Below are 19958 nucleotides of genomic sequence, written 5' to 3' on the forward strand. Positions count from 1 at the left end.
GCCAGCGTAAAGCAAAACTCGAAAGTATTATTACTATTTTTATTAAACATTGTGTTTCAACCCCCAGGGGAAGTTGCATTTCAGTAGTTGATGCAGTCATGTGTTTGCCTTTGAGAACCCTTGGGGTCCTGGATGGCGCTCTGGGCTCTCTGCCCGTATTAGTTAACAAGGAGAAAAATCAGTTGGATTTAGGGCTGCCTGGTCCAGCTCTGTCCCCGAGTTCAGATACAATCTCAGGTTATCTGGACCTGTACTTACAAGCTGAAATCTCTGTTGATCAACCACTAGAGGGAAACAGAACCAAATATAATGGCATCAGCCCCACATTCCATTCACCCTGAACCGCCCTCAGAGAACATTCCAATGTAGGGTGTACACTACATTGTTCCTTCCTGGGGCTCTGTAAGAGGTCAAAGGACTTGAAGACTGTGTGTCACGTGGCTTCCCTGCCCCCTGCGAGGGCCGCCTCTGACGCTCCTTGGGAAACCTTAGCTAGCCATGGTCTCCTTCTCAGCAGATGGTGCTCTGGTCCCTTAGAAAAGTGAAGGGAACTTCTTGACTTTTCTATGCAGAGCTTGCATCTTCCTGAACTTTACCTTCAATTGCCAGCTGGTTACCCCACAGGCCCCTCTAGAGACTACACCCTTTTTATTTTCTCCAGAACTACCACCAACCCTTACAGGTAGGAAAAGGAATCCTCTTTGTTTTGTTTTTGTTTTTTATTTCTCTGTTTTTACTTTTATTTGTGTTTATTTTATGTAGAATTTACTCCTGGGCCATAAGTTTTTGTTTCTTCAGTTTCTTCTATGGTATCTTTTTCTTCTGTGAACTTCCTCTTAAGGTTTAGGAACACTGCTCTTTTTCAGTGAGGATCATCTCAATGTGTCAGGGAGAGTTCATCCACGAGCCCTGTAAGTTCTATGCTGTATCTTGGGGGGCTTTGTTCACCTGGATGTGCTCAATGACCAGAGAATCTACATCTAAACCCTTAAGTTCAGCATTACTCTCTGCATTTTTAAGCATGTGCAGTAAAAATTCAGCACTTCTTTTTGGGCCACGGACCCTGTGTCCTGCCCCACTGTTTAGCACACCTACCAACTCCACCATTGTAGCATCAGAACGGCACACATTGCTTCTGTGAAGTGACATTTTCAGATACTTGGTGGCTTTTCAGATATGCATACCCTTGATGGCCTGGGCAGTTTCACCTGTGTTCTTAAAGTGAACATGAAGATTTGAACCTCTTGATTTGCATGATTTTGTGGGGTTTTCCAGGTCAAGTGAATAGCGAACCATTTTCAGAGATCACCTCAGGCCGCTTATGGGAAGAGCTAAAGGAATCCTCTTTGAAAATAAGTAGTACTCTCTGTAGACCAGGGGTATGTGGTGGTGATGGTCATAGTTTTATCACCATCATTGATGGTAGTGACACGGGAGAGGTTGGGGGTGGGAGGACAGGCTTACAGTGTCATAGATGAGACAACTGACAAGATCTAGCTCTTGCTCTCACTGAAGCATTGCAAGTTGGTGACCCTAGAAAGTCACTTTGACTCTCTGGATGTCCACTTCCCCAGCACACATAAGGGGCAATAAACTTACTTTACCTCCCTCTCCCACTTCTTGTGAGGATCAAATAAAACAACGTATGTGAGTGAGCTTTCAATATTGCAGTGTGCTTTATACGCACTTGGGACACAAATACGTAGTATATTTTTGTCACTAATACACAATGGGAAAGAGTAAACTGTAGCTAATGAGGCAGAAGAGAGCCAGAAATGACAGGATAGAATGGCAATCCAGGCTCTTTGCCCATAAAACTTACAAGGTGGTGGTTTTCCCTGCTCCATTGTGACCAAGCAATGCAGTGATCTGGTTCTCATAGAAGGTAATGTTAAGACGGTCCACGGCTGGCCTGCTGTAGGGCTCAAAAATCTTTACCAGATTTTTCACACATACCCCAGGAACCAAGCCTGGAAGCTCTCGTTCAAAGAAGGAGTCTTGGAGGAAAAAAATGAACATGATATTAGTGTAATGCCTTAATGTATTCATTCCCCAAGGTTCTTTCTTCAGGCCACTGTCTTTTCCCCCCATGGCCTTAGTTATAGCCTTTGTACGGATTACTAGAGAATAACAATGGTAATAATAGTACCTAACACTTATTGAGCAGTTACTATGTGCCAGGCATTGTTTCAAATACTTTATATGTATTACCTCATTTTACCCTTGTAACAGCTCTGTGGGCGTAGATGTTATTGTGCCCATTTTTATAGATGAGGAAACCTAAGACACAGAGACATCAAATATCCAATCAAGGTCACATAGTTCATGAACAGCAGAGCTGAGATTCGAACCCAGAGCGCACTGTCTATTTGGAGAGTTAGTCCCTAAGCTCAATCTTCAGGCCAGGCTGCCATTTCCAAGTCTGTAACGACATTTCCTCATGGGCTTCTGGTAGCAGCTCAGGCTCCTTATCTTCCTCCCAAAACATAACTTTCCTTCAGACTCTCCCATGTCTGGTCCTGTAATGCCCCTCTCCTAGTCATCTTGGCTCAGGCCTTTGCATTAACTTTGTATAGAGCAGCTTTTTTGCTCCTCATACTTCATAGATCCTCAGTTACTGGGTAAACTCCACTCTTTTTTTTTTTATGTTTATTTTTGACAGAGAGTGTGAGCTGGGGAGGGGCAGACAGAGAGGGAGACACAGAATCTGAAGCAGGCTCCAGGCTGTGAGATGTCAGCACAGAGCCTGATGCAGAGCCTGAACTCACAAACTGTGAGATCATGACCTGAGCCAAAGTCAGATGCTTAACCACCTGAGCCAACCAGGTGCCCCAGGGTATAGTCCACTCTTCTTCATCACCACCCCTCCAACTCTGCCCCTCCACTCATCCACTCTGACACCCTCCCGGTGCAGACCCTCATTAATGTGGTGTCCACTTCTCCCAACCTCCAGTCACTCTCTGCTTTAGTTCACCCTATATAGCACCCCCTAATTTGTTAACATCGTAGTTCTGAGCATTGACTCCCCTACAAAACAACATCCCAATGCTTTTCCTATGTGTGCCTCCTGGTGTCTCCTAAAAATAAGGTGGACCAGGCCCCAGCCCCCCAATTTTGGCCTTAGAATTCCACTCTGGGAGGAGGGCCTTCCCAGAGGCACTATTGACTGCAGACCAGCTCTCTGATGAGCCGTGCATCATTGACTTCAGCTTTGTGAAATAGCACCTGGGGTAGGCCAGAGGGCCAGAGGCCAGACCCTCTCAGACGGTGGCAGGCAAAGTCCAGAGGCCATGTTGCTTCTCTGACCCCAAGGTGAGGATGGCAAGAGCATTTTAGCATAACAGAGAAGTGTACATGCTGAGGGAATGGAGAACATGGGGAGAAGTACAGAACTGGTTTAAGAGAGAAGGTAAAGAAGGCAAAGCCAGGGAATAGTTGCAAACCTAATTCATCAGCTCAGGAATTGTTAGGTAACTTCCACGGTCAGGAAAGGCTTTTGATGGTTTGAATGAATGGACCTCTAGATTTGTAAACTACGAATGAAGTGTAGTCAGCTCCACTAGACTCCTTCCTCCTGTGCACAGAAGCATTTATTTTTGTCTTTCCTTATAGCTCATATCCGCTTTAAGTCCCAGTGACCCAAGTTATTGTTCTTGCTAAATCCTCGGAAGTCAGCACATTTGTGCAACTCACTTGGGAATTGCCTAACAAGGGCACAAACACACCACATACTTGGGATTTGCTTTCTCTAGGAAATATGTGTTAATGTCTGGCTGGACCATTCATCCCACACACGTGCAGCTTGGCCCTTGAGGAGCTATCAGGTTTTAACCCTTGTCACCACAGAGTCAGTATCCTGGGTTTTACTTCACGCCAGGCATGAAGGGTTTTGCTCTAGCTTTTTACAGTAGTCTGAGCCTTTCCCTTGCTTCTGTTCTCTGCCCCTAATGGAGGTTTTTACCATGGGTCCCTTCTGGGTGTTCTGGATCCTCCATTTCCTCTGTTATGGGTTCCGTCTTTTCCAGGGCCCTTTCTTCTCTGGTTGAACAGCCTGCACCAACCAGAAGCCACTGTTATTCCTGGTGAGAGCTAACAATCAGTAAAGGCAGGAAAAGGAGGGGAGAAGGAAGTAGTTGCAGAGTTTCCTACCATAACTGGAAAACAGTTCCCTCAGAAGGCCAAGTCAGCATTCCCAGGGGCCTGTGGGCCTATAAAGTTCTCAAAATGGCTGGTATTGCTGGCTGGCTGGACTGTCAATCTTTGCTGAGCTCAGAGTGTATTTTGTAACAGGTGTTTCACTTCATCCTCTTAACATGCCAGCAGGGGCCCACAATGTCAGAAATTGTAATTAAGAAAAATTCACAAAACCAGGACCAAGTTTGCAATGGGGTAATTTTCTTTACCTCACCAACAGTAGTTCCTGCTCCAATCAAAAACATGTTAAAGTCATGATGAATCTTGAGAGAAGACGATTCAAGGTGATATGATGGGTAGCCAGCTTAAATTACAGTTTGAAAAATAATTTACCTAAGCATTTTTATGGGCATTCAAGTCTTTTGGAACTAACACCAGAGTTAGGACTGGTTGAGGTATAGGCTTATACAAATCGTTGGGGCACTTGGGTGGCTCAGTTGGTTAAGCGTCCGACTTTGGTTCAGGTCATGATCTTGTGGATCGTGGGTTCGAGTCCCATGTCAGACTCTGTGCTGACAGCTCGGAGGCTAGAGCCTGCTTCAGATTCTGTGTCTCCTTCTCTCTCTGCCCCTCCCCTGCTTGCACTGTCTCTGTCTCTCAAAAATGAATAAACATTAAAAACAACAACAATAACAAACTGTGAAGGTGGTGTAAACACACACAGAGGCTTTCTTTTTTTTTTTTTTTTTGTAAATTTGGCATTTGATTTAAAAGGACATCAGGACATCCTGGAAGGGGAAGAGAAGCAAGCTGAAGAGCAAGCCAGCCAGAGAGGTAGGTAAGCAGGGGCAGGAGGAAACCACTGTCGCCAAGAATCTAAAGGCTCTGGTCTCAGGAGCACAGATGTGGGCAGGGCGAGTTTTTTTAATGCAGCAGCCAACCAGGGCCTCTGTCATTCCTGGTCGCCCTCTTCGATCTGCAGCTGTGGGTGGAGGAGCAAGTAATGGGCCTGGTGGTCAGGGACCTGCCACCTTTGGCACTTCTATTTCTGCTTCCTGGGGGATTTTCAAATCGACTACCCACAATTCCTTTGATCACTTCACTAGCTATCCTACTGCACTAACATGCAACAACATAGCAGGGAGAGATCTTCTACATAGTTTAGTCAGCGGGTGAGTTCCTTGCCAGGAAATGTGTGTCCCAGTTCCAGATTTTGTCCCAAGTGACAAAAGTGACTTAGACAAGACACTGGTCCTCTTGAGCTCCATTTCTTTGTCTGTGAGAGGAGGGGATTAGGTGGGAAAACTCAGCTCTTTTCTGATTTTAGAGACAGTTAGGAATCTATTTCAGTCTAGCCTGTGAGGCAGGTGAAAAATATTTGGCTGCTGTTAGCAAAAATACATGTGATTCATTTTTGAAAGAGCACATTTGTCTTAAGAATTTTTTTTTTTTGAGAGACAGATTATCTGCTGAAATTGTAGAGGGAAAAAATGCCCACAAGTTTTGATATTGACTGAAATTAGAAATGTTCAGGAATATGCTCCTGTGTTGAAAAACCCCATTTACAATGGATAACTTTATTATGGTTGAAATTTAAAAGTTATAGACAAGATAGACAAACCAACATAACAGAAAAATACTGAGCGTTGAAGTGCTATTTGTTTGAACCATAAAAACAAAACAAAACAAAATAAACCACCCAAGCCTTTTTTAAAGGCCCCAGGCTAATCACCTACAGAAAACAAACATCTATCTTAGTGCTTAAAGAATAAATCCTGGCCTAGACCCAATAATATAAAATAAAGTGCAGGTAGGTGAGGAACAGATTGGAAAGTATTTCTTTTGCTTCCAGAAACTACCAGCTCCAAGGAAGTCCCCAGTAATCATGGCAGGAATTTCTTGCCTTCTCATACCTCACAAAAGAGTCTATGGAACTTCTAGAACTCTCCCTGGGCTTCCTGTCCTGTTTAGTAGGAGAGGTACATTTTAGCTAAGATGCATTCTGGGCAAATACTCCCTTACCCCTCTTTCCCAACCATAAGTAAGATGAGTATTAGAGAAGAGTCTGGGAGTGTTTGTCTTGAAGATCATAGCTTCACCCCAACCTCTGGATGTACCTTTACCTTGGGAGAATGCATTAATTTATATTTTGGAAAGGAATAAAAAAGCAGGAGGGGAGGCAAAAGATAACCAGTACAAAGGTTTCTTCATGATTCTATGGATCTCCCTGCTTTAAATTGAGGAGTTGCAAAAGTCATTTGCACCCTAAAGTGGTTTGGCCTTTTTTTACTAGGCAATTTAATCCGCTGGGCACAAGCTGTATAGGACACAAGGGTTTAGCAATGCTCAGCCATTCACCCTGGCCCAGCAATCCCAAAGGTGGGTTCCTAGAGGCTATGATGCTGCACCACAGTGGCAGAGCCCTCAGGAGGTAGCTAACTAATCAGGAATCACACACTTGACAGAAGGAGCCACCTCTATAGCCTATGTGTATCCATGACATAGCCAAAGGAGTTAGTTTCAAACATTAAGATTTTTATTAAAAATTTTAAACAACTCACCTTCACCACCAAGCCAATAGGACTCTTGCAGAAGGAAGTACCAAGGAAGTGGGGTTCCATAGTTCCCTAAAAATGACAGGTAAATCATTTGAAATGACAGGGAAAAAGCCAAAGGAGTCCTGCATTACCACAGTTCTATAAAATCTGGAATTTATTTCTCTGAATCTCAAAGTAGAACTATAGATATTTATAGTTCATAAGCATTACACAGCTACCCAGGGGCTCCCACAAAGACTACTCCTTCCAACATGTTTGAATTCAAAAGGTCACTTTTTTGGGTGGACCCAGCAACACTAAGACTGATGATCTTGGTTGACATTAGTTTTCCAAGAAAACATTTTATTAAAGAATTTAATCATGCCCTTTCTCAACAATCACCAGATGATAGTAATGATGATAGTCACTAACATTTATTGGATGCTCTTTCCATGTCAGGCATTATTGTAAGCACTTTTCATGCATTAAATATATTTTTTTAAGTTTATTTATTTATTTTGAGATAGAGAGCGGATGGGGGCAGAGAGAGAGAGGGAGAGAGAGAATCTTAAGCAAGTTCTGTGCTGTCAATTCAAAGCCTGATGTGGGGCTCAAAGTCACAAACCCTGAGGTCATGACCTGAACCAAAATCAGGTTAACTGACTGAGCCATCCAGGTGCCCCTGCATTAAGTAATTTAATCCTGGAAACAATCCTAGGAGATAGGCAATGGTATTCTTGTGAATAAGGAAACTGAGGCACACTGAGTTTGATTCTTCTGCCCAAGGTCACAGATAATTAAACAGAGGTATAGGAATTCCAATATGGGTAATCTGGTTCTAATACCACTGATCTAAACTATCCTATGCTATTGGATCCATCTGGATTTCAAGGAAAAGACTCCCAAATTCTCCACTTCTCTTAGCAGGCTTTGCTCCCTTTAAAATGTTAATTTTGTAAGAATACTTTGCTTATTTAATATTATCCCATGTTCCATGACCACTAGAACGTCAGCCCTTCAAGCGTAGGTCTGGGTTTGTCTTTTCCACCCCTCTTTGCCCAAATGCTAGTGTTAAGCCAAACATATAGGTGCTGCTCAGTAAATAGTTGTTGGACAAATTAAAGTTTCAGCTCCGCTAAAATAAAGCCCTTGGATTATGGACAAATTTCATTTTCAATCCAACTAATTTTCAATGATTATATCTCCTAGTGGCCCAGTGATATAGAAAAGCTGAGGCAAAGCAGGTCAAGTGTATTTCTCAAAGTCACCATTATGGGTTGAATTGCACCCCCTCCCAACCCCCAAAGATACGTTGAGGTCCATGGTAGAATACAAAATAGTTGGTTTTGTCCCCAGTTCCCAGCACAGAGCTTGTAAACCCCTTAGAATTTCCTGAGTCATAGGAATGTCTTTTGTTGTTCATAACAAGCCCCTTTCTCAACCATATCTGTGTTTATGTTAATGAGGTGACTCAGGGTAGGGGCCCTAGATAGCTTCAGGATGGGGGCTGGTCGCCAGAAAGACCAGGCCTGGGAAAAGAGGATAGAAACTTTCAGCCGTACCCTCCATCCTGGTAGAGAAGGGGGCTGGAGATGGAGTTATAGAAACTTTTGAAGGAGATTCAGGGAGCTTCCGGGTTGGTGAGCACATCAAGGTGCTCTCAAGGTAGTGCACCTGGAGAGGGTATGGAGGCTCCATGCACCACCCCTCCCGTACCTCCACTTAAGCACCTCTCCTGTTTGGCTGTTCCTGAGTTGTATTCTTTATTATAAAGCTGTAATTGTAAATAAACAACTTTCCTGAATTCTGTGAGTTGTTCTAGTGAATTATTGAACTGGGGAGGTGGTTGTGAGAACACCTGAATTTGTGTTCAGTTGGACAAAAGTATGGTAGCTTGGGCACTGTATTTGCTGCTGGTATCTGAAGTGGGAACAATCTTGTAGGACTGAATCTGTTTGTGGGGTCTGTGCTAATTCTGGGTAGTTACTACTAGAATTGAATTGTATTGTTGGACACCTGGTTGCATTAGAGAAATAGCTGATGCTGGGAAAAAATGACACATTTGGTATCAGAAAAAAAAAGACCCCAGAGTCTTAACCTCTGGCCCTGTTTGGAAATAGTAACTGCTAATGTGCTTAGTTGAGATTAAGTCACATTGGACTAGATAGAACCCTAATCCAATATGACTGGTATCCTTATAAGAAGATGGCCCTGTGAAGACAGACACACAGAGGGAGAACGCCACGTGAAGACAGAGATTGTTGAAAAACCACCAGAAGGGGGAAGAGGCAGGGGAGGCTCCTTCCCCTGCAGATTTCAGGGGGAGCATGGCCCTGCCAACACCGTTATTTTCTACTTCTAGTCTCCAGAACTGTGAGACAAAAAGAAAAAAATTGTTTTAAGCTACCCAGTTTGTGATGTTTTGTTATGGCAGCCTTAGGAAACTAAGAGAGTAACACGGCTAGGATCCAAACCCAGGCCTTCTGGCTTAGCCTAGTAATCCTTCTCCTATTCCAGGGTTGCTGCCTATGTATTTCTGCCAACAATGGCTGCCCCAAGACAATGTGAGTTCATCCCTCCCCAGGGACTGGGCCCAGCCTCACTCACCCTGCCTGCTCTTGGCCAGAGCACTGAAAGCCTGGTCATGGCTGCCACAGTGTTAGGTGGCAGTTGGTTGACTTGGAACCCACTCAAATGGAGGCTGGACTTCTCTTAGCTACCGGGAAATGCTGATTTGAAGGAAAATCTGATTTCTACACAGCAAAGCAAAACTGTGCAAACACCCAGTTTTGATTCAGGAGTTGCTCTTCCTTGCTGCAGATTAATCAGGTATTCATTCAATGTCCACCAAAAGTCAGGCACTATTTGTGGCACTGAGCCTGAAACACTGAACAAAACAGACTGTGGGCCCACTCTCATCGGCCCATATTCTACTAAGGGTAGAGAGTCAAGAAACAAACACATAAAGATACATCACGGCAGATAGTGATGTCTCAAAAATAAAGCGGGATATTCAGGAGCACTAAAGGAATGTTATTTATATAGGGATAGATATTTAGATATTTTCAATCTGGAAAGACTCCAGTGATGAGGTGACATCTGAACATAAGACTGAACAAAAGTGAGGAAGCAAGCCTGCAGGTATGTAGGGAGGGTGACGTAGAAACATGCTCCACGCAGTGAGAACAGCAGGCGCAATGGTCCTGAGGAGGAAATGTACTTAGTGTATTGAAGAACAGTCAGTGAGGAGGCAGATGTGGCTGGAACAGAGAACATGAGGTAGAAGGGAAGGACACGAAATGGGGCAAACAGTTAGAGGCTGATAATGAAGCACTTTCTAGGCCAGGGCTGGGACACTGGATTTTACTCTGGGCAAGAGGAAAAACCACTGGAGGGATCTGAACAGAAGGCTGACACTATCTGATTCTGAAAGGATCTCTGAATACAGCATGGAGAACAGACTGGTAGGCGATGACTATGGAAGGAGGCTTGGACTGGTAAGGTAGTGGTAGAGGTGGTGACAAGGGATCAGATTCTGGATCTATTTCTAAAGTAGGGCCACCAACATTCACTGATGGATTTTTGACCTAAGTTTAAGTTTCAAATGCTGGCTATGAAAGTCCAAATTGAAAGAACTTAGGAAGGATGAGATTTAAACCAGATGAAAAGATGGGAGAGGGCTGGGAATCTGAAGAACCCAGTACCAGTACCTTTACCCTCAAGAGGTTGACACTTACCTGGAAAAACCTGGTCGAGGTACCAGGCAAGCAGTCCATACAGAGCAGCATCAAGGAGCATCATCTTCATAGACATCAGGAAGCTGAATTCATCCCCTTCCATGGGGCTATTCCCGATATTGCCCCACTGCAGCCCCAGGCCTTGCTCCTCAAAGCGTACCAGGTACTCAGTGCCAAACCCAAATGCCACAGGAGACAGCAGGCTCTGCAGTGAGGCAGAGGGCACAGGAGATCAGCAGAGGTCTTTTATTCAACACAATAGCAGCTAGATGCCCTCAGGCTAGGAAGGAGGGCCAAAAGAGTGTCTAGGTTGTGTCCAGGTGTAAGGATACCCCAGGGAGGGGTTAAGGCAGTCTTTCCACAGGAAGAAAATTCTGAAAATGCCTCTCAGGACTTGGGGACCCCTGCCCAATACTCACTGGGCCATCTCTCACCTGTTCAACGGAATACAGTTGTGTCATGGGAAAGACAAATACCACAAAAGCACAACACACCAAAGGACCAGAGGTCCTCATGTTCACCTTCCTACCTTTCCCCCCTTCTTCCTACCTCTTTCTTAACATCACACAGTTCTTGACAGAACAATGGGAATAACTTGAGCTTCTCTGTGTGAATCCCATTAGAAGGGTCCACAAAGTCATCGGTGTCCTAGGGCAGTCTAGGGGCCAGGCAAAGGATGGTCCCATGACTTCCTGAGGTCTATCAGTGAGGCCAGAAAAGCCTCAGATTACACTGATGTCACCTTTTCTCATCTCCAGACTGGGGACAATCATTTTCTTAGGTCCTCTGTAGAGAGAACAAGTCAACTAAATAGGTGGTGTCCAAAAGGAAGCTGAAGAGGAAGGTCCACAGCCAAATCCCCACAGGTGGTCCCTTGCATGGCATAAAGCACACAAGCACATACAGAGGGATGGGCTCTTCTCATTTCCTCTGCTCAGAGGCCTCTCTGTAGCTTGCAGGACCCAGGGCAGGGTTCAAATTGTCTGTCTATTGAAAGAAGAGATTCTCCAGCTGTAGGTTCACAAAAACCATTGTAAAAATATCAGCTCAGCCCTGGTCCACACAGCTGCCAGAACTATAGCTTCTTGGTGGATCCATACACCCATGAAGCTAGTGGTGGCCTCAAAGTACTGATGTCTACTCAGTATATCAAGAGAGCCCAGCTCTGCCCACAGGCTGAGTCAGAAGGACTTCTTGCTACTAGCCCATTATGATTTTAGAAAATTGGATACTATAAATAGCAGCAATTAATTTCTTGTTTAACATGAGAAGTAAAAGGCAGATGCCCTGGCAGCTCTACAGCCAGGTAAGTTTGAGTTTGATTAGGACAACTTACACCTTGGATCTTTCCTCAATAAGAAGCAGGTGGTAGTCCTTTCTTTCCTCCACTGCACAGAGAACTATGGAGGGAAGTTCTCAAAGACAAAACAGTGCACCCAAGAGAGCATGAAAACTGTTTGAGCCTGGTTAATGAGAGGGTGGAAATGGCCCATTTGAAAATGATAGAGAAAAAGGCAGTACCGTTAGTTTGGGAATTGTGAACTAAGAAGTCTATCTTTCAAGAAAATCCTCTACTGGCAAGAAGGCTTGGCCCTTAACTGGCTCATTTCTGTACCCTTTCTGCACAGTGGTATACCATGATGAAGACCCTTGTAAGCTACCCGGATTCAAGTTTTTACGGAGAAAAACGAAAGTTTTTAAAGAATGGAAACATCTTTCTGGGCCTAACAGTTAGGGGGCTAGCTCCATCCCTTCTGGATCTTTTCACATGATTTGAAAATAAAACTGAGTGAAATGGTCCACATTCTTCTCTTGTGGACACATAAAGGGACCAATGAGTTGAACTGGTTTTTGATTGCTTCCCAGGGCAGACTCATCAGGCGGGTTTGGTAAAGAGGGACAGTTAGGTAGTTCAGGGTGAAGACTGCTCCAACTTTTGCCCCTGTGTCTTTAAACCTTACTTCCCTTTGAGCCAAAAGGCAAAGCGGATCCCCTCAAAGGGCAGGCCCATTTTCCAGGACCACTACAGACCCCTCAAAGAAAATGTATCATATATTAGGAGTAAGCCCAAGGTCCCTCACCACAGCCATCTTCAGATCAGCCGTCATTCGGTCCTGCCAGGCGAAGCAGAGAATGTGTGGCAGGTAGAGGGTGAAGTAGATGACACCACTACAGGCTGCTGCCAGGCTGGCCCTGGAGAAGAAGGTGCTGAGCAGGAAGCACTGCATGATCGTAGCAGTGGAGAAGGCCAACAGGAACAGGAAGAGGATGAATGGATTGCTGTAATGTAGGATCCTTCCATGCTGAAACCAAAGAGGCCATCTGAGTCAGTAATTTCCACCCATGTCCACGGCACCATCCCTCTCAGGGGGCAACCTCTGTGCAGCGATTCTGGGCCTTCAGAAGCCCTCTGCTCCAGAGTGGTCTCTCCACCATCTTTGACTGGTGCCTAAATTTCCACATTTGAGACTCAGTGTGTTGAATTCCTTTAATCCTGTGAGTGTCATTCTCCCTGGGAGGGTAACACACCAGGCTGCCTATCAGTATGAGTAATTATTATATGTTAAGTAAGCAAATCTTTGATGGGAAGGGAGAAATAAGTCTAGAGGAGGAAGTCTAGGGGAGGAAGATCTTAGAACATCAAGAGCTCCAAGATACACTGAGGAGATGAGGGACAAGAAAGGGAGATAGGAGAGCCCCCAACAAGCTGTAATGTTTTGCTTGGGGCCTAACCTGCTGACTCAATCATGTGTATTCTGAGATTTACTACTCACACTGGTAAAAATATCAGTAATTAATCCACATCACTTGGAAGTGGATTAATTGTCCTCCTCCAACAATATCATCCAAATACATTTCATAGAACCCGTGGGCAAATACTCAGTATCTTTAACATTAACTAATGGCTATGTAGAAATCAGGACCAAATCAGCAATTTTCAGTAAGTGAGCTGTTGCCCAACCACATTATAGGAAAAACTGAGATGTTCACGCTTATTAGGCTTTCTTAGTTCTCCTTTACTATAGACCTCCTATGAGGAATTTTACGCTTTGCACATAACTCCAAATACATATAGATTGTCTTGTTCTTTTCTCGGGAGCATAAAGGCACAAATAGGTTCATCTCTTGAATGGGTTCTGATCAAGTGGTAGTGGTGCCCTGAAGCACCAGATTCCTCATAGGAAAGAGAGAAAATGAGCAATGTGTGAGTGTGTGGAAGTTGAGTGGAACACAGATGCGCCACTTAGCTGCTATTGCTACCGATTCTCCCTCATTCACACACTTGTGCCTGCCAGGCACAACGGAACAGATTAAAAAATAGAATAAAACAAATGGCAAAGGAGGGTGGAAGAGGGCTATGCCTAACTAGAACAAAACTCTGAGGAACTCTAAATGAAAGTCAAAATTAGGACTCAGAGCTCCTGATTTTGTGTGTCAAAGAGCTCCCCACATCACCTGGAAAGCGCAGTCCTTTTCCTTAATCACACAACTCAGGAAAAGCAAGTCCATGGCTGAACATGTGGCTGTGGCTGGAAGAACTTTAAGATGGTTGCTGGTATTTTCAGAAGAATAAAATCAGTTTCTTACCCCAGCTCAAAGCAAAGTCCTAGAAACTTCCAGACCTGTGTAGTCTCTCACTGACAAGGCAGAGGGGACAGCTACTTGGCTGACCCAACAGACTTACAGGCCTTAGCTTCCTCTAATGACCACTGTTCTTCTTTGTTCCTAATAGCCTGAATAACAGTGGAACCCGCCCCATTGTCCAGCTTCCAGATTCTTTCCTGCAGAGTTGAGGTGGGAAGGAAGAACAAGGCAAAGATGGGAGCGTCATCCTAAGGAATCCTATTCTGGTGTGGAAAGCTCTGTTTCCGTCATCACTGGAACAATGTTCTGGTTCCCACAAGGAGAAACCTCTTTGTGCAAGAAACTCTTAGTGAACATTCTTCACCTCACGTCCTAAAAGCTTTGAAGTCTTAATGCCCATTCTTAGGAAGGCAGATCTCAATGTCACTTCTCAGACATTGCAAGAAAACACACACGTTTATCCATTTTGCCTAAGTCTGACGCTTATGCATTTTGACTCCTTTAATTCTGAGGACACAAAATGCCTTGGAAATGGGAAAAGGAGCAGACTGAAGGATGGGAAGGAACAAGGGACCACTAGAGGAAGATAAGGAGCTTAGCTTCTCCCCTCCTCTTTGTGGAGCTCCAGGACTCTGCACATTTAAAGCCACCAATTTAAAGCGAGGTTGCCTGAGCAGAATGACCTCTACATCAGAATTTTGACAGGGCTCTAGCACTGGGTTTGACTAAGGTCACAGAGCACACTGAATCTCAGTGCAACACTGAAAACAAAACCCTTCAGAATTAGTACATTTTACTGCAAAGAGAAGGGATAGGATTTGGTTTAACTGAATATCTGCTGGATGGACAGGATATATGATGGAATATTCCTGGATCAGGTTGACACCAGTATGATCCAGCACGGGATGGGACACAGCCAGAATCTATGGTTCAGCATACATGTTGCCTACTGCAGAGGGGCGCTTAATATGACAATGCTAGGGAGGCAGAACAAGCTTGATAACACCAAGCTTGAAGTTTATACCAAATCCCATCTAATAAACATTTTAAAAAACTACCCAAATTTATGAGGTTATCATCTAACAAGTACAGAAGATCATCTGCTGTAGAGGAACTGCAAATGAAGGATAAGAATATATTATGAAATACTGTTTTATTTCCAAGTCTGGCCTGTGAGGGAGCTGCAAACTTGCAGAGGATGGACCTATGTGTGCTGTCTGCAGCTATAAATACTCCTACCATGGAGAAAGGACAGACTCTAAATTCCATCCTTCGAAACAGAGTGGTCTTGGAGACTGTTCAGGCAGCAGAATGTCCTCTGACCAAGCCATGAATGGTGTCACCATGATGGTAATTAAACAGTCCAGGCCTTCTCTCCTAATACACTGAAAAGGCTCTTCACATTCCAACTCCAGCTGCTGGCTAGGGCAGTAATCCCAGGAAAACATTCTTTGTACTCATTTCTTCTGTGTCTGCAAAGATAGAACCCTTTGCACATACAATCACTCTGTGCTGGGCTCTCCTAATGGCAGCTTCTCCAGATAGTCCATGGAATGGGGTTAGATAGTCTCTGCAGACTGTAGCACACTGGGCAGAAAGTGGGAGCAGGGAACACAGTATGATACAGAGGTTCCTTGGGGGGACATTTTATCTGAGTATTTTCCACCTTGGCTGAAATCACCAGGCAGCTGCATATGGCCACTTCGGCTAAAATGGGCGGGCAGCTACATATCAGGCTATCCTTGCTGGCCAGATGACTGATGTAGGCATGAGTTCATTAATAGGAGGAAAGGTGGGAAGTACAAAACTATTCAAGATTTCCTGGACCTTCTCCATCTGGCTTACCATGATGAATGTGGTCAGAAGGAAGATGCTCATTGACATGATAGAGAAGCTGTCCAGGAACCAGGTAGACCAAATCACTGCATTGGAGACACCCTGATTTTTCAAGGTCTCCTTCAGTCGCAACTCCTTCTCCAAGACGATGCTCTTTACAGTCATGGAGACAGAGTAGATCCAGGCCAGCACCATGAAGATAGGGAAACAGCGGTTCAGGATGATCATAAAACTGAAGCAAGAGGAGAGAAGCAGAATAGTAGAATGCCCTATACCTGGTAGAGGTGGACTAAATGTTTGTCAAATGAATGTGTTGAGAACAAAGCCCAGATGTAGGGAAAGGCAGAAAATCCCCACTGGGCATTCAAAAGGCATGAATCTTTTACTGCATTGCACTTTGCCCCGAAAGAATTACTTTTTCCTTAGAGCAAGATGGTAGCTTTTTGGTTAGCCCAGATGAATGCTCTACAAGTAATATGTGTAAATAAAATTGTACTATGTATGTTACACAGTACAGACCTTGTAAATTCTTGTGGGAAAAAACTACAAACCTGTTGATGCAGTTGTGACTGGAATAGATACATGCTGACACTGAAGTCCAAGAAGGTTAACCACAAACAAAGGGACTTGGTGTTGGTGGTGAGATCCATAACTGGGCCCCCCAAACAGGTCAGGCAGCTTAGCACTATATATCCCAGAGGATCAAACCCCAATTAAGCAGGAAGAGGCACAAAAAAACCAGTACCACCAGTGTGACACTTTCAGAAGGCAAATGACCCATCAATAAATCAATCAGTAATCCAATAGCCACTAACTCCACCAGCCATGTACCAGTGGAATAATTCCATGGATATTCATTCTAGCAAGCAGGATAGATTTGATATTCTGGAATTATTTTATTGTGAACTTTACACATATTTTGCCTGCGCTTGATGTGCTAGGAAAGCCCTTAAGACTATTATCTGTTGAAAACTGTTGGTTGTCAAAGGAAGGGCCCAATTCCAGTATGGGAGGGTTCTTTCTCAAGATGGCCCTAAGGACAGAACCAGAAATTCATGAAGCCTGCACTTTGGGGACCTGCCACCAGAGGGCTTTCCCACTCTAAATGGCCAGAATCCCTACTGCCTCCTCATTGTGTACCCCACTACCCTGCCAGCCACTCCCATTCTGATCCTAAAAGTGGAACCCCGCTTTTGCCCGTGGCTCCACATCCCATCTCCGTCTATTATTTGAAACCATAGTGACTACAGAACAGACATCATTATCTCTTTAGTCTTGTGTTGAGCTGAGGAAGGAGAACCAATTGGACTAGGGTGCTGAGAGAGCATTTCCTGTGCCCATACTGGGCTTTATCTTACTGTCTTGTCAGGTAGCAATTTGACTGTTCCTTTTTTCAGGCTGTGTGTGTTCGTCTCCTCTCTGAACCCCACAGACACAATGTGCACTATGGTGAACTTGCTAGTTTTTTTTTTCTTTTCTAGGAGTTGAATCCTAAGCTAATTGTAGGTCTCTGCTGCTGTCCTGGAAGCATTTCTGCCCCCATCCACCATGGTAAATGAGGCCTCCTAGTGTCCTCTTCCTCTTTGTCCCTCTATCATCCCCCAAATACACCTTCAGTAAATAATAGGCTACTTGCTTAGCTTGCTATTGGCCAACAAATGTAGAGTCCTGGGGGTGGGGATAGGGGTGGGCAGGAAGGGAGGGTTCCAGCTCATCCAACACATTCCTCTACATTCTCATTAAGCATGCAGCATGGGAATGTTAATTAAGGAAGGAGCTGCATTATTCTGAGGCTCCTAGGAACCAGACCTACTTGCAATGCAGAGTCCCAATTTGCTGATTTGGCAATCATTGGGGAAACACTCTGACCAGAACTCTTCCACATACCAAACATACTACGTAGTGGAAATTTAAAAAGCCTTTGTCCCCTTCCTCAACCTCACTTCCCTTGCTTTTATTTTCACCTTCCCTTTTCCACCCACAACACCAACTCTTTTCTCCCTGCCACTTCATTTGACCATCTGGCCCTGCCTGGAGTCTAGGAGAACCCAGCTCCTCAGTTAGAGCTCTATTCTCTTCAAGCCGGCCCCACTCTCTGGGTTTCTTTCCAAACAGACTGAAGCCTGAGGAGTACTCCCATCCCACCCCAGCAACCTGATTAGTGTGTCTGGGAGGGAGATTGGGAGCCCGTGACTCACGAGTCATCTACAAAGCAGGGATAAGGCATCTGCTGGAGATAGATTCCAACTGGAACGTCAACCTGCGCCTGACTCCTTGTGATCCCCTGTTCGATCATGTCCTGCAGATAGGCAAACCCTCCCCAGATGTATCGGAAATCTTCCACAGGATCGGCTCTGGGACCAGAATCCCAGTACCTACAAAGAAACCAACGGGAGGGACAAAGGACGTAAATGGAAATGGACAGCTCACTGACGCTTCATAAGCACAAGGGGACTTGGAACTCATTCTCTTGAAATCTCACCCATAAAAATTTCCAAACTATCTGACTCTATTCTCTAATTCACAGTTTAAATCTGTTACAAATATCAGCCACAAAAAGACTTGTAATTGCTTTCATTCAAGGACACTACATTGTGCTTTATGAAATATCTTATCTCCTCTTAATTTTATTTTTAGCCTCAGTCCAGTCTCAATCCCTCACTCTGTATTCAAATGTAATTTCCCAGTGACTTTGGAGAAACCTTATTTGTAGAATCTCTATGTGAAGATAATTCAATCCCTAGAGGTTTCCATCTCCACATTGCACAAAGGCCAGCTGGGGACAAGTGCTGAGTTGGTGGGGTGTGGGGGGGGGTGTTGGTGATGACAGGGTAACTGAGCTCTCCTGGTCCCACCAACTAACAGGGCCAACTAGTTAGTTAGCTTAGTTCTCTGGTGCCAAAGTGTTTCTGTGCCTATCCAAGTAACCCTCCTGTCCCTAGGAGGAGATGCTCCTTGCCCTTACATTCCTGCGGATATGTAGGGCCTTCAAGGTTGCCTGAAACATCACCTGTCCTTGATCTTATTGGTTTTCTCCACCACATCTATGTCCATCCGGATCTTGTACTTCACGTGGGGTGGCAAGGCACTGGTCCAGGGATACATGTCAGGGAACACGACACCAGCCCAGAACCTGTTTTCCTCCAGCAGAGACAGGGCTCGTTGAGTGAGCTGAATTTCATCATCATAGCTTTCAAACTTATCCAGGATCAAGCACTGCAGATAATCACAAAAGTTGAGAGCATTTGAAGAACACCAACAGAAAAGTCTCAACTGCAAAAAAGGGCAGAGGGTAAGGGCTGCTGCCCCAAGGGATGGGTCAAACGCAAGGAGATCTATGAACTTACTGTCTGCTTAACTGTGAGGTCTGGTGTCAATTTTTCACTGTGTCTAGATTTGTGGGTAAAGAGGGCCTACAAACGCTGACTTGCTCTCATCCCTCCAGATTTAGTGAGGGCTGCACTACTCGGCTGTCCAAGGCTGTCCAAATATGCAAGCCTTTAAAATGACAAAAATACTCACAGCTCTCACTCCTCAGCACGGGGAGGCAAGGGAGTGGGGTCACATTGGATACAGGCTGCTTTGAAGATCAGAAAGCAAGCCGATAAAAGAGTTTTAAAGAGAGAGAGAAATAGTCCTAGTGGCAAACCTTCCTGCCTCTCTGCAAGCACACAATGATGGCCAGCTGAAGGATTAGAACAAGGAGGAAGAAAGAAAAGAAAGAGCCAAAATGATTTAGTCAGGAAAATCATTTCCAGTTACAGTTTTGACAGGTAATGTGGGTGGGGGAGAATTTCCTAATAGGTCTTTTTTCTCCCCCGGAAGAGACAAAACTCATTACCCACAAAAAAGCACTAAGAATTTCTTTTAATTTGAACACTGGGACTTGTTCACTTTTATAGATTTGTTAAGGTATTAGACTACACTGGGATCTGATTTTTCCTTAACTTCTTGTTCCTATAATACACTAGGGTTATTGTGTCAATGTTTGTTTCTTAGAATATAACTCACGAGAGGTCAAATGGCCTTGTCTTGATTAATTTGTTCACCGAATACTTACCGAGAGCCTGTAATGTGCCAGAGCCTGCTGGCTCCAGGGATACAAGGAGGAAAGATAAACTTTCTTCTG

The 19958-nt window shown here is 44.5% G+C and overlaps 1 protein-coding gene, 1 long non-coding RNA gene and 1 pseudogene across 3 annotated transcripts in view; 1 reads left to right on the forward strand and 2 right to left on the reverse strand.

Moving 5' to 3' along the window:
• Positions 1–19958, reverse strand: part of ABCA4 (ATP binding cassette subfamily A member 4) — a 130744-nt gene that overhangs the window by 55652 nt on the left and 55134 nt on the right. For both annotated transcript variants that reach the window (XM_027058556.2, XM_027058559.2), the window contains 8 exons: positions 18840–19045; positions 18028–18204; positions 15839–16061; positions 12490–12711; positions 10409–10613; positions 6696–6761; positions 3962–4051; positions 1823–1997 (listed from right to left, as the gene is read on the reverse strand). In XM_027058556.2, the coding sequence (XP_026914357.2) occupies positions 1823–1997; positions 3962–4051; positions 6696–6761; positions 10409–10613; positions 12490–12711; positions 15839–16061; positions 18028–18204; positions 18840–19045 (1364 nt within the window). The remainder of the gene's footprint in view (positions 1–1822; positions 1998–3961; positions 4052–6695; positions 6762–10408; positions 10614–12489; positions 12712–15838; positions 16062–18027; positions 18205–18839; positions 19046–19958) is intronic.
• LOC113599250 (uncharacterized) lies at positions 397–18597 on the forward strand. Its single transcript, XR_003420008.2, has 4 exons — positions 397–682; positions 4909–4968; positions 17311–17380; positions 18135–18597. It is a non-coding gene; the product is annotated as an uncharacterized LOC113599250 (long non-coding RNA).
• Positions 677–1816, reverse strand: LOC128313931 (60S ribosomal protein L17-like; annotated as a pseudogene).

Source organism: Acinonyx jubatus, chromosome C1 (genome assembly GCF_027475565.1).
Source record: "Acinonyx jubatus isolate Ajub_Pintada_27869175 chromosome C1, VMU_Ajub_asm_v1.0, whole genome shotgun sequence".
NCBI lineage: Eukaryota > Metazoa > Chordata > Mammalia > Carnivora > Felidae > Acinonyx > Acinonyx jubatus.